We start from the raw sequence: 14,558 nt of genomic DNA, 5'->3' as shown, positions 1-14,558 counted from the left end.
CGTACGTAACATTCAAATCTCACACAAAGTTAATATTCCTTATGGAATCCCTTATTCTTTATTAAGTCTTTTATCCTTTGTGGCAACCTATGTAGAGTTTAGCACATTTTGCCTTCAATTCAGCATCGTGATACCACAAATTGTAGATCTCCTTGATCAATTAAAGTTTGGTTCTAATGTGTTTCTTCTCTAGCTTTTCTTTCAAGAAGCTCCAAAAGTTTTCAATCGGGTTCATATCAGGACTAGTGCCTGGCCACAGAAGAACACTAATTTCGTTGTCCTCGAAGAATTTTGTCACAGCTTTGGCCCGGTGGCATGGAGCTCCATCATGCATAAAGATGAATTGTACGTAATCAAACCAGAGTGCAGTCTGGGAAAGCAGCTCTTCTTGAAGATATTAGTCGTGCTTCTTTGTCCTCACTATATACAGTCTTCCAGGCCCGAAGACAGAGATCACACCGCAGACCATGACTGAAGTAGGATGCTTCACGGTTTATTAAAGACATTCCAACTTGAATTCCTCCCAGGTCAACGTCGCATATATTGTGAACATTCATCAGACACAATGATACATGATTCATCACTGAAACACACTATTCTCCAATCGTTAACAGTCCAATATTCTAGGCCTCGTGCCCATTCGAGGCGCTTCTTTGCCATGATTGGAGTAGACTCTAATTTTTGTTTTCTTTCTTGACCGTGTGCTTTTATTCCCTCGGCGCAAAGAGTCCTTCGAATACTTTCAGGCCAAATGTCTGCGCCATACTCAGCCATTTTTATGCTTAAGTCTACTAGAAGTTGCACTTCTGTTTCCCAAAGCCATTCCTTTTAGTTTTCTCATACCTCTTAGCGATAGCTTTGGTTTTCGCCCACACTTTCCAAGCCTATTTTGGCTCTTGTTCATTTCAACAGAGATTCTACTCACAGATTTTTGTCCTATCCCAATTCTACTAGCAATGTATTGCTGTGTATATCTTATTTCCACCAGAGGTATTTCGTTAACTTCCATTTTACGCGAAGAAAGGTCTTTTGTTTTTTCCATTACGCTGCAATTACAGGACTACACAGAATAAAAGATTGATACACGAAACACGTCACGAACTGGCCCATTCGAACTGTTGAACGCTTTGAATGTCGTTAACTTCTTATGACAGCAACCACAACACTTTAGACTGTAACTTGTTGATAGGAACCACAATAGCTATCTACAACTGAAACACCACTTTCAGAATCCCCCCCCCTCCCTCCCTAACTAATACCATCTGCTGTTCAACGGTGATATCATCACTTCAACTGTACAGTAAACAAATGAAGAATCCTATATTGGTGGTTTAACCATTAAATTAAATGTTCTAGAGCTCTGAAATTAGGACTCCTACATCAATTTTGCACTTTTCGAGTGTGAGTTTAATAATTTGAACACGTCTGTAATATTTCTGGTTGCAATGATAAGAATAAAATTAGATATTAAACATATTCTTATCCATATCAAAAATCTGGATGTCGCTATTTCCATCTTATTTATTATGCGATCAGTGTCGTACTCGAATAAACGTCGATTTTCACCACTTTCGGTTTCAACAGATCTATAAGTCGAGACAAAATTAATTCTTCGGGCATCGAATCTGTATCAGAAACAATTTTTTGATATTTCTTATCACTTTTGCTTATAGAAATAAGTACTAAAACCGGAAATAATAGTAAATTTTAATCACTTCCGGTTTTAGTAGTGTGCTGCAGATGGTGATGGTATGTTCCCTTGAGACGCTGAATCAATTGCTGAAGTCTGCTTGTCGCTATCTATTAGGAAATATGTTCTATGGCGATCAACGTTAAAATTGGAAACTCTTAATATCTACCACTTCCGATTTGGATAGAGGATTAACGAAAGATTTGGGACCTATTTTTCGGATGCTGAATCAATTGCCGCTTCTCGATATGTCTTACCGTTTTTGCTCTGTGAGAATCCACATTGAAACCGGAAGTACTAGTAAATTTCAACCACTTATGGTTTTAGTCGATTGTTGCGAGTGGTGATAGTATGTTCTCTTGAGACGCTGAACTGGCTACACAAAACCGCTGTCGCTATTACAGTTTTTATTCTGTGTCGATAAACATTGAAACCGAATATGGTTGATTTCTTCCACTTCTGGTCTGAATAGAGAGTTAGACTAGGATATGAAATTTATTCTTGGAACGCTGAATCGATTGCAAAATACCGCTTCTCGATATCTTTTACTATTTTTGCTCTATGGAAACTAGTATTGAAATCGGCAGAAGCAGTAAATATCAACCACTTGCAGTGTTGGCAGTGTTGCAGATGGTGACGGTATGCCTCCTTGGGACGGTGAATCGAATGCAAAAAAACGCTTGTCGTGTATTACCGTTTTTGTTGTAAGGAGAAAAACGTTAGAAACCGGAAATGATTCATTTCAACTACTTCCGATTTGAATAACAAGTTAACGGATGAGATAGAACCTATTTTTGGAACGCTGAATCGGTTGCAATAAGCCGCTACTTGATCTCTCTTACCGTTTTCGCTCTGATATCTGCCGACAGAGACAGACGGAGACATAGCCGTTCTATAAAGCTTCCAACACTTATTCATAGCACAGTTTGGAAGTCTAATACAGTGTAGCTTTGAACAAACCAAACTAAGAAGCCTTACCGGAGGTATGTATACATAAGTTTACAAATTGTACTACAGCAACTGAAGTAAATCACAGATACATCCATATGTTTGTACAAAATTGTTCTGACATTTGAAATCCTTACACGACCCTTCTCAAAGGAGAGAAGATGTGGCATGAAGAATAAAAAGTACAACGCACATAAACGCTCCGTGACTTGCATTAAGTAGATTGTGTTTCGTTAACTCCCTTTCCTAGTCATGAGGTTGAACTATAGTTTAAATTACAATTTGACCGTAACGACTTTCAGAAATTCGTGTGTAATAATGTTGATAGTTTTAATTTCATATAATTTACACATTTCTACGCAGAGATCTTAGGTTACATGATACGAAATTCTATAAAAACAGCGTTGCATTTTTTTTTTTTTTTTAATATACAGACAATTTATGTAAAATTTTGTTTACATAGATATAATTAAATGCACTCTAATCACAAAGACACTATATCTTGCCTACCTGAATCGGTGGGTTTTCCCCTTCATTGCTTGCTCCAACAGTTTCACTCACAACTCCTCCAACGGACTGTCCGCTCCCAACCAAATGAGGAAGATCGGGCAAATCTGCTATCACAGTTGAGTCTTTTTCCTCTATGTTATCAACAGTCAGCCACATAATATTTTCTGTGATTAAAATATAAAAGAATATTACATGCTGTCTTTTTGAAAAATATAAATATTGTTATTATAAATAAAACTGAGGAAAATGCACATTATTTTTATATAATTGTTTAAAGTGTGAATCACGTCAACAGATTTGTTCTCCATAAAAGTACCGTTATCAGAACTACATAAGCTCCTACCGGAAAATGAACCTGGGTCTCAGAGCCAAAGGCGCGTACATTAACCATATACCCACGAGGGAGATCTTCTTTGACAATAGTACATTAACAGGGTACTCAAGTGAAAATCTATGTTTATTATGAATTTTAATTAATACAGGCTGTCAAACGAAACTACTCGGATGCTTGAATTGCATAAGGAAATGTTAGGCCTCAGTACTTTCCGCTTGGTAACATATATTCTCCACTACAGCTTGTTCAAGTTGTATTCTGTACTTCATAGTTTGTTTCAAATTAACTTCCTTTTATATTGTCTCTTTCAAGCTATGTGGAATTCACAAGGGGATACTAGATGATGTACCATTTTCCACTGTTAATTTGCCTGCTTATTTCTTCTTCTGTTCGCTGTGGAGGAAGCATTATATTAGGATGTCATTATTCCTTTAAATATATCGCGCTCTTAAATTGTTTAAGGACAGCACTCCATTTGTAATAAACTTCTGCTACTCAGAACTGGTACTTAAACAGCGACTTACTAATTGATTTATTTTGCATTTAATAATCACTTTTTAAAATTCTCAATTAGAGTTGAGTTGATTTTGAGTTTAACGTCCCGTTCAGCAGTGAGACTATATGAGACGTGGACCTACTGATTAACGTGGAATCCGAACCACAATGAGCTCCACCGGGAATCGAACCCGGGCCTCCCACGCCAAAGGCGCGTACGCTAACCGCTCAGCCACGAAAGAGCTCAATTCTCAATTAGAAGTTCGAGTTAATTGCCACATGTTTGAACTTGTCCTCACGATGCATTCTCACAAACCCTGTAACTTCGTTATTTAATGCGCCTATATGAAATTAATGCTGATTAATGACATTTATTGGACTGCAAGTAATATACTGTAATATGAAATGCTTGAAGAGCTATCTTATTAATAATCTTATCTATCTTATCTAAAAGGTACTCACTTTTTTCTTCATTCAAATTATTACAAAGAATTTAAAAGTTCTATTTAACGTGAATTTTTGCTGACAGCTGTCAGCATTATCAAGACAGAAAGGACAATTATTTAGTAGAGACAGAGTGCATGGAAATTAATTTTCTACGCTCATAAATAAAAACATCTAGCTCCACAGAATACATATCTTAAATCTTCCTTCTTCAATTGGTGACGAAGGTGAAAGTGTCAATGATATGATTCCAACTTCTATCCAAAGTGCCAATATCCGAATTGAATTTTAATCCCCTCGTTCTAATGTTTCTATAATTGTAAATATTTACTTTCCATACAGCCTATCCCTAGGCAATACCTTTTCTTATCAAACTCTTGATAATACTCTCAGCGAAAATTCGACATTTAATACCATTTTTGAACAATATTTGTTAATTTGGAGGAGAAAAAGTTAGTACTTTTTCAGTTTATTCCACACAATATATTTTCATCTACATATTTAATATAATTCCATAGTACTCCATTCTATTTCCGCTGTAGTTAGGTTGTTAACACATTTTACACGGAATTCGAACAATATAAGTATTACATTAACTACCTAGAAACATGGCTACATATGCAGTAAAGTGATATTGAGTTTGTAGTATAGTGATATGTTCATTTATATTTATTATATTTGCTTACTTATCGAATTCTTTTATACTATTCAATGCATTCAACACAGACAATAACGAAATTTGAATTTACAGACAGTCAAGTCGTTAAATTAAGTATAATTAACACAACTGACACGAAATAATACAAAAGAATACTACATCTGCATTGAAACAAAACATAAAAGAAACTTTGAAGATATAACGAAAAAAAAAAGCTCTAACCAAAAAGAATTCCAAAAAGTATGGAAAATAAATAGCAGAAAAGGATGAGCAATTGCATTTCTTTCCACGCAATCTGTTTCATAAATTTGAAAACACGTTAAAGAATTCGAAAAACAAGGATGTCACTTTGTTCACCTCGATGGGATGTATCTAATCTTTGGACAGTGTTATAGTTAAATAGAAATTAAAATTTCCGAGCCAATCATAATTTTGGACTATATCACAGTAACTATACTACATATGGTCGTCTTGCCATTGAGTTGATTCGTTAGTAGCTGTAGTTTGGAACCAATCGATATATTTCTTGTTTGAGGATTGAACTAATCAGACAATGGATCACTGATATTTTCCCCCGCATTGTTCACAATATGTTCCCAACATTCAGGCAGTTCTTGGATGCATTTACCAAAAAAACCTCGGTGGCTAAGAAGTCATCATTGAAAATTTTGCAGGTGTTCCTCGTTTTCAAAAGATGTCATGGAGTGCATTCGAAGGGGTCGGTAATCTGTAGCAGCCATCTGGAAGTACTCTGGATGAAGAAAAACCTCCCACTGAAGCTGGTGAATGGCAACGGTTGTTATGTATGCCACATATGGTCTTGCGCTGTTCATCTGGATGATGATGCCGTGTTATTAATTCGGCCTTTTTTCTTGAAGTGATGCACAGTATACAACAGCAATGATGCTGCGATTATGAAGTAGGAGATCAGTGCAGATAATCCTTCCATGTTCCACCAGGCACATATCAATGTCTTCTTCGAGTGCAAATCCTGTTTGGAACGTGATCATGCTTTTCTGTTTGGGCTGAGTCATTCATTTCTCTGCTTAAAATTCACATCAAGGTATCATTTCTCATCTCCGGTAACAACACGTGAGAGAAAGGGCTGATACTGGTGACAGGGTTCACGATGGTGGTTAACCAAAGAATCATATAATGGCAATACGCTGGTTCTTGTCTGCACTTAGTGGAAGACGCACCCACGAACCCAGTTTATGAACGTTTCCCATACATCTAAGGTGTCACACAACAGTTGCCTATTCCAGGGTGCTTTGACATGGATAAAGGCGAATCAAGTTGAAATGGTCTTCATCAAAGTGGGATGAGCGAGCAGAATGTAGGGCAACCTCAGGTCAAAATTTCCACTTCAGCACTTGTCAAATCATTTCCGGATGTGATACTTTCAGCAACAGCGTCCTCTCCACACACTGTACAAATTTGTCTGTATTACTTCTGCGACATATGAACTTTTGCTGAATTCACACAGGAGAACATGCCAGAGGTAATTCTTGTTTTCAACTTGATACTCCATACAGCAATTTTTGAAAAACAAAAATTGATTAGCCCCAAGAAAACCACAAATAGTACTACACATTATTGATAACATAGTTATAATTTGGCATATTCTGCAGCACTGCCATCATATGGGGGAAAAAATCCTGAGAATGAACGGCACGAATTGCTGAATCAACCCAATAAAGACTTCATGAGCGTATGTCAGTATCAAGTTCATCTTAATACGTGGCGTGATTTTCGTATAGCCTTTAGGTTTACTCGTTCTTTCGGTTTTTTTTTTTGTTTGTTTGTTTGTTTGTTTGTTTGGAAACCACGCATTAAGTTTTATGCTCACATATATCATTGTCTTCAAATTGATCAGATCTATCAATATGTCTCACCTTCGGTTTATTTTATTTTATTTTATTTTATTTTATTTATTTATTTTTTTTTTATTGCGTCCTAGAACATTGTAAAACGAATTTTATTGTAAAATCTAAATACTATGAAACCTACTTACCATCTAATGTGTCGTTTTCACCAGCACTCACTGTGGCATAATACTGCATACATTCTAACGAGCCTACCCAAGACGTTTTGGAGACTAAAGTACAGTCTTTCCACACTGGTTGATGAATACGTTGCAAAATCTGTGCTTTAGCTGCGCTAAGTATAACATATCCTTTAGTTTCACATCCTTTAAGTAAAACTTGACTATTCACCAGAGCAACTGAAAATAATAATAATAATCACGAAACAATCATAAGAATTCTCTATTTGAAGCAACGGACATATAAATACTTGTAGAAGTAGAGATTAGTAAGTTTTAGTAACCCATTATGTTAAGCAATCATATTGTAACATAAGATAATAATATACTAAATTAACAACTTAATAGTTATTTGGTTCTTCGATTTTAACATTCCTCCCCGACGTTGTAAAAAACGTGAACCTACAGTTTAACATTGCATCACAAGGGTTTCCACTGGCGAGAAGGCTATCATTCATTCACGACAAAATCTACTTAAAAATCCGTTCTCATCTTGTTCTGTACGTCAAAAGCTGTCAACTAATAGACATTATAGATAAAGCTGATGCAAGTCAGCCTTTTTTGGGATTGCTAAGTAACCATGAGATTAGTACGATTGCCTTAGGTGCTTTCGGTTTCATACGGAATTTCCTATTACCGATAAGTGTCCATTAAAACCACATGGTGTATCAGTATTCCAATGGTTTGTTTAGTTGTTAAGGTCTAGTGTCCCTTTTCAGCTTCGACGCTATGAGACGTAGACCTACAATTTAAGGTGAAATTCGAACTACTGTAATGCTATCAATGTGTTCACATCGGGAATCCAACCCGGGGCCATGTGCACCAAAGACAGATTACTAGCACTAGACAAGCGAAGAGGACTAGTATTACAATGGAAGTATACCTTAAACAAATAAAATTTCTGCAGCTATGAGCAGGTAGTACTGATCAATTGATCATCATTGCTTAAATCTTTGACGTACAAAAATATTGATTAAAATTGTGTGTGTAAACTACTTGGTTGGTGTGAATGAAATTCCATCCTATGTGTGTAATTTTCAAAGTGGGGAAGGAAACCTGGTTAATCAAAATAGTTGATGTACCACACACTTTTACCATCACTCAACCAACACCTCGGTTCTGTTAGGAAAGAAGTCCTGAGTTTGCAATGCAAAGAATAGAAGTGCGATACGCCGTCCAATAATCAGGGAAGGTCTTTTCTTCCAAGAATCAGTCGAGATGCCGGAAGAGGTCGTAGTCAGTGGGAGAAATATCGGGTGAATACGATGGGTGAGGGTTCCATACTGCAACTGATAAACCGTTCTATGCGTGACAGCATTTTCATGCTGGGCACCATATTTGTTGACCATTCCTGGATGCCTGAGAAAAAGATTGCGGGGCTTTCCATATTCAGCACTGTAACGATCTGCATTGATGTTTCATTTCGCCTAATGAACGCATTCCCACCATAGACCATCATACCAGCAACAATACTTTGTGTTGACCATGATCTAATTATTATTCTGACCGCTTACGATTTTCATAACAGCTCCACTTTTCATCTGAAGTAACTTTTTCCAGTTATTCCTTACACTCAACCTCAAGACGCTGATTCCTGTTGGCCAGTGTCAACTCATCTATTTCCACTCATGAGCATATCTTTTTCACCTTATCAACTGCACGGAGCCACCGTACGATAATGGTACGGTGTATACGTAACTCGTGCTCAAAGATACGAACACTTTTCCGAAGATCTCTATCCACGATTTCCTGAAGAGCTCATCCGAACATAATGTTTTTCGGTGCCTACGGACTCATTTTACAACGCTATGTCACCGGAAAGAAAATTGACACACCACCGGCAAATGGTGCGTTAATTCACCATTTCTAATCCAAATGCACCGTTAATGTTTTTGCAGCTTGTTGTAAAGAAATCGTAAAGAATAACCCCAGTTTGAAGTCGTACAGGAAAAGCATTCACAATTGTGTGTTCTCTATGTTGCACTTTCATACGACCTTGTTCAACAACGCACTGCCTCCTGACTGTCTACGTATAACAGCCTGTTTGGTGGACATGTACTCAATTTGTAACGTTAGCGCGTTATTTTACTCCATCTCTGTATTGTGTTGCAGAAGTGAGTTCCCTACCAGACGTCAAACGGACATTTCACTTACATCACCTAATACATTCTCTAGGTATTATTATTATTATTGAAACAAATGTATCATATTCATATAGTTACACACAAACCTACAAAAAACCGAAGATAACGACATAAGTAAATGCTATATTAGTTTCCAGCAACTGAAAAAAATCTTCAGTTCATTTAGTTGAATATATTTAAATAGGTCTTACTAAGCCAGTTTTTATGCATAACATCATCTTCTCGACTTGCTGCTAGTCCTTGAAGATGCTGTTCTCGAGTTTGAGTAGATAAATCATCGCTGAAAACAACCGCCTTATTCTCTGCTTCTGCTATTAACTGTTGAAGCATGGTAGCTGCGTGGCCTGATTGGAGCTTTGTCATCGGGGAAGGAGTTGCTTGGACGGGTGGAGGCTGTCAAAGAGTAAATGAATTTATAATTTGCAAATAATCCAAAATAGAAAATAATTGAATTTATAATTTGCAAATAATCCAAAATAGAAAATAATATGCATATAATTCAAAAATTAAAAAAAAAAAAAAATCTATGAGCTATCGGAGAATCTACATATACAATGAATCGTAGACTACCTGTACAAATAAAGTGACAAAAACTGCGTTGTTGATTCAGAACCGTGAAATAGGTAACGAACTAAACAATGACAACGTAGCCGGCAACTCAGTGGTAGAAGATCACCAGAGAAACAATGTGTCGAACATATTGCTACAGTTAGAATTCAAAATACTCTTTAGTTTTCTATACACTACTACATGAAGTCAACAAGTACATTATGACAACCTAATAGAAATGAATTACATACCTCTATTTTTGAAGAAGAAAACTATTATTATATATTCATTTTGTCAACAAAGATATTTGCTTATCTAACACAAATCCATTGAAAATATAATAAAAACATTTACTTCAAAATAGGACGGGAATCAGTACGATTATTTCAAATAATGTAGTTGTACAAAATGCATAAACAAATAATTCACGGATGAATACATGCAAATTCAACAATGTTTTAGTGTAATGATAAAATAAGCTGTTAAAATATGCATTAATCATGCAATTCTAAACATATCATATGATCCTTGTTTATTCTAAGTAGTGTTTAATCAGCAAGCATAGATTACAGACTAAGACAGTAACATTACAAAGTATTCTCTGTAGATAGTACAATTTAATAGAGTTGTGCTACCGCGTATAAGCGCCCACATTAAAAAAAAAAAAAAAAAAAAAAAAAAAAAAAAAAAAAAAAAAAATGTCAATGTTCAATAGCAATCAGATTTTCACAAGAGTCACTCAAATGCAAAGAATGTATAATATTAAGTTTTCTGACTTCATTATTCTTCACACATTGTAAAAAGTGAGGAGAGATGCATGGGAGTGAACCAGATCTATCGATGAAGGTACTAGTGATTACCGAAACCGTTTCGTACATTTAATACCAGACACAATTATACACTTAACTGCCAAAAAAACATGAGATAGTGGTAGGGAACTTGTTGACACCGTAGGAACATCGCGGAAAACTGGTCGAACGATGTGAAGTAGTTTCAGTGCTGTCAGTTGGATTTCCATGGGTGCAGTGAAACGTTATATACCGTAGTGATTGCAACCCGACAGATATTATTAATGTTTGTACGCTGGATGATGGTTGGTGCTAGATAAGTAAGGCATGTGATTTCGGAAGTCGTCCGGATATTGAACTTTTCTCGCTCCATAGTGTCAAGGATGAACCACGAGTAAAGCATTAGAAGCATTACAACTCATCAAGGACAACGCAGTGCCGCCCATGTGTACTGAATCACCGCGACCGCCTACGTCTGGGTAGACTTCTTCGAGCTACGTGAATTGACAACATGAATCAATGCAGAACGTCCAAGCAACATATCTCAGAAATCAGTACACTGAAATTTGATCTCCATACCATATCGCAGCCGAAAACCGATTTGAGTGCCGCTACTAACCGCTGACCATTGGTAATAGTGACTTACGTGACCTCATAAACACGCACACTGGGCCTTAGATGCTGGCAACGTATAGCGCGTTAGATGAGTCATATTTTCATTTGGTACGTGGGGATGGTAGGGTCCTGGTGTCGTACAGACCTCATGAAGCTATGGACCGAAGTGTCAATAAGGCAATCTCCAAGTTGCTGGTGATTCCGTAATGGTTTGGGGGCATGTTTACATGGCACGCCTTGGGTCCATTTGAATCAGACACTGACCGATATGTTCAGCTTCTTGGTGATCATCTCCAGCCCTTTATGGACTTTTCGCACCTTGCCAACAATGGGATTTTCTAGGATGACAATGCTATACCACTGGGCCGAAAAAGTGCGCGAATGGTTTGAGGAACATTCTGGCCACTTCCAAGGAATAGTTGGTCCCACTTGATCACCGGACATGAACCTTATTGAGCCGCTGTACATCATCGAATGGGCAATTTGTGCCCAAAATCCTCCACTTGCAACAACACGAAAGGCTGCCAGCGACTTGTCACGCCGAGTTGCTGCCCTCTTTTCCGTGCTCAAGGAGGTCCCATACGTTATTAGGTAGGTATTTCATGACTTTTTGGCACTTCAGTATATATATTATATATATATATATATATATATATATATATATATAGATAGATAGATAGATAGATAGATACATGAATATATATATACATAAATAATTTATTTTTACATCATTGTAAACATGAGTCAATTTCTATTCTTAAATAGGTATCGAATTACAATATACATTTAAAATTTCGGCTTACTTGCAGCGTAGCATTTGGTGAGGTAACCTGTCCATCAGGTTGCCTTGTTCGTGTCTTTAATGGAGTCGTAGAACCTTCAACACGGAAACCCTTTAATGCCTCTGTAGATAAATTCTTCTTCAATTGCTGTAATGTAAAGTTACACAATGATCTTAAACCTTTCTTTTGCTTTAATTCGAAATAATATAATTCTTGTACGAACATAATTTTACTTATTTGAAAGCGCACTTAAAATCTGTAAAATTTTATTTATTTATATTATTATAAGACAACGTTTGAATCCACAAAATCAGCAAATTTTATAGTCAAGAAATAAAATAGGATAGAAATTCATGTTCTCCAAATAAAATGAGCTTGAAAGAAATGTTTAAACCGTGCATTTGTATTTCTAAGTAAGTATACCTTTAATAAGCACATTAAAATAATCTTACCTTGCTTTTAACAAAACTGTCGAATAACGCAAACGCCACATCTCTATTGCTTTTGGTCCAGGCTCCTTTCAAGTCATATACAACTAAACGGTGAGTTGGTGTATCGTGGTTGACGCGTGTACTCACATTCAATAAATCATGAGCGTAAAATGCATCTCTTCCGTATGATACTTTTGCCACACTCAGGAAGTAGCACTTTTCAACCGGTTGTCTTAGTGACACATTATGCTTTAAAAGAAAGTAAACAGAACCATTGTAAATAGGGTAACATACTCTAAAATATAACTTGCTAAACTACATAATGATAAAACATTAATGAATACGGGTAGAAGTGTCACATTCAGGGTTCCTAGACTGAGCTGAAGGCAAGCCTGAGACAAGCGGCAGGTCACGAATTTTAAATTGAAGGTTTCCGTGTCATTATCACCATTACGTCTAACATTTAAAGCCATTGCTTATTAACTATTAGCATTAACATTACTATTCACCAAAGCAGATTAAAATAACACAAAACATTAGTAATTATATAAGCTGATCTCGTTATTCATGTCTTTATGAAGCTCCTCGCTGCGTTAAGAAAAGTCTTAATTTCCAGAACAGTTTTGTGGAAATCTCAACAAGTCGTTCTAAACTTCATCTGAACACAAATTCCGGACATCAAAAATTCCGTTAATATTCTGTTTCTATCATCCGACCATAAAGCTTTCATTATACCAAACACTCATTCGATATGTGCATTACTGACTGGTATAGTGAACTTTCCTCATCAAGTATTCATATTACACATTTCAAAACAGAAAATTTAGTGTACAGTTCATTTCCATCGAAACTAATTTTAACTTTTGAATTATCACATGGAAACAGTGTTGGTCTCGCGCGACAATACGAACTAACAATGAAAATAATTTATACTCAGCTTTTGGTTACTATGAAATATAATTCTTGTAAACAACTAACAACAATGAAGCACAACATATAAGGAATAAATGATATAGATAATTAACTATGGTTAATTCAATATTCAAGCCAGTAGGTTTAGTTCGTTGGCTCATACACCCAAAGAATATAGTTTAAAAATAGGCACTCCGGGCGCTGGAGATCTAGCACTACAAGTCAAATTGTGCAAAATAAATATACCTGTAAAAGTAAACATGAATATATAAAGAATATAACAAGAAATATAAACAGAAGCCCACACTCACCGCAAAAAACGAAAGTATTATTCTAGGAAGTGCTTTCGGAAAACTCTATTCCATCTTCAGCCTAGACACAGTTCGAGGAGGATTTTAAAACATGGGGGAGAAATGTGGATAGGTAAAAAATGGTTAAAAGGATTTAAAAAATGCGAAGCACACATCTTCTTATTGGAAATGAACTAATATTAATGGCCACTCACTTGTTACTGTTCACTGTTATTCACTGTTTTTTTTTTTCTTTCTTTCAGACGGCGAAAATAAGTAGTAAAAAGACTGCTTCAAATCACATTTATACCGCCTTTATCTAAAAAGTTTAGGTTTCTTTTTATGGATATAATAAGCTTCTTTAATTTTTCGTTCGATTGTTGTTTTTGCTTTCTCTACGAAACATGAATTAGCAATGTTTGTTATTGTCTTTAAGATGCGCTGTCAATCCAGATAACGGTTATAAATTACGAGATTTAGATGTGCGGATATTCTCAGATATTACTTGCTAAATATTATCACCGCTGGCAATACTGTGATATATAAAGAATATATTTTTATCTGTAACATGAGTACATTTTGAAATTTATTTATCATTGAATCTGCTTACTGTATTAATGTTAGCTCAAATTATTATTATTCGAAGCGTTTAGAAGATTTCAATCACTAGTGACAAATAAATATGATCATGAGAAGAAAATCTGTGTTGAGTCAACGAATACTACGTTAATAATGTTCTTCTCAACATACTTAATATTAGTTTCCTTCGCATAATATTCAGATATTTAAAAATAAAAGAGAACAAGCTTTTCGGTATTCGAATTCTTCTTCTCCACAAACCGGACAAGACAGTTTCTGGTCTACAAGTTCAAAGATGTATGCTAATATTTGAATCACTGACGAATTAAATTATAGTGAAATTAT

The 14,558-nt window shown here is 35.9% G+C and overlaps 1 protein-coding gene across 2 annotated transcripts in view; it reads right to left on the bottom strand.

The window, feature by feature from the left end:
• hob (bridge-like lipid transfer protein family member hobbit) overlaps nt 1–14,558 on the bottom strand; it is a 176,363-nt gene that overhangs the window by 33,978 nt on the left and 127,827 nt on the right. For both annotated transcript variants that reach the window (XM_081771445.1, XM_081771446.1), the window contains exons 25-29: nt 12,454–12,681; nt 12,023–12,148; nt 9,459–9,660; nt 7,094–7,303; nt 3,149–3,312 (exon numbers count right to left, since the gene is read on the bottom strand). In XM_081771445.1, coding sequence (XP_081627571.1) covers nt 3,149–3,312; nt 7,094–7,303; nt 9,459–9,660; nt 12,023–12,148; nt 12,454–12,681 — 930 coding nt within the window. The remainder of the gene's footprint in view (nt 1–3,148; nt 3,313–7,093; nt 7,304–9,458; nt 9,661–12,022; nt 12,149–12,453; nt 12,682–14,558) is intronic.

The sequence above is a fragment of the Thermobia domestica genome, chromosome 9, assembly GCF_964235325.1.
Source record: "Thermobia domestica chromosome 9, izTheDome1.hap1.1, whole genome shotgun sequence".
In the NCBI taxonomy this organism is placed as follows: Eukaryota; Metazoa; Arthropoda; class Insecta; order Zygentoma; family Lepismatidae; genus Thermobia; species Thermobia domestica.
Note: the sequence above shows the minus strand (reverse complement) of the source record. Positions and strands in the feature narration are given on the sequence as shown.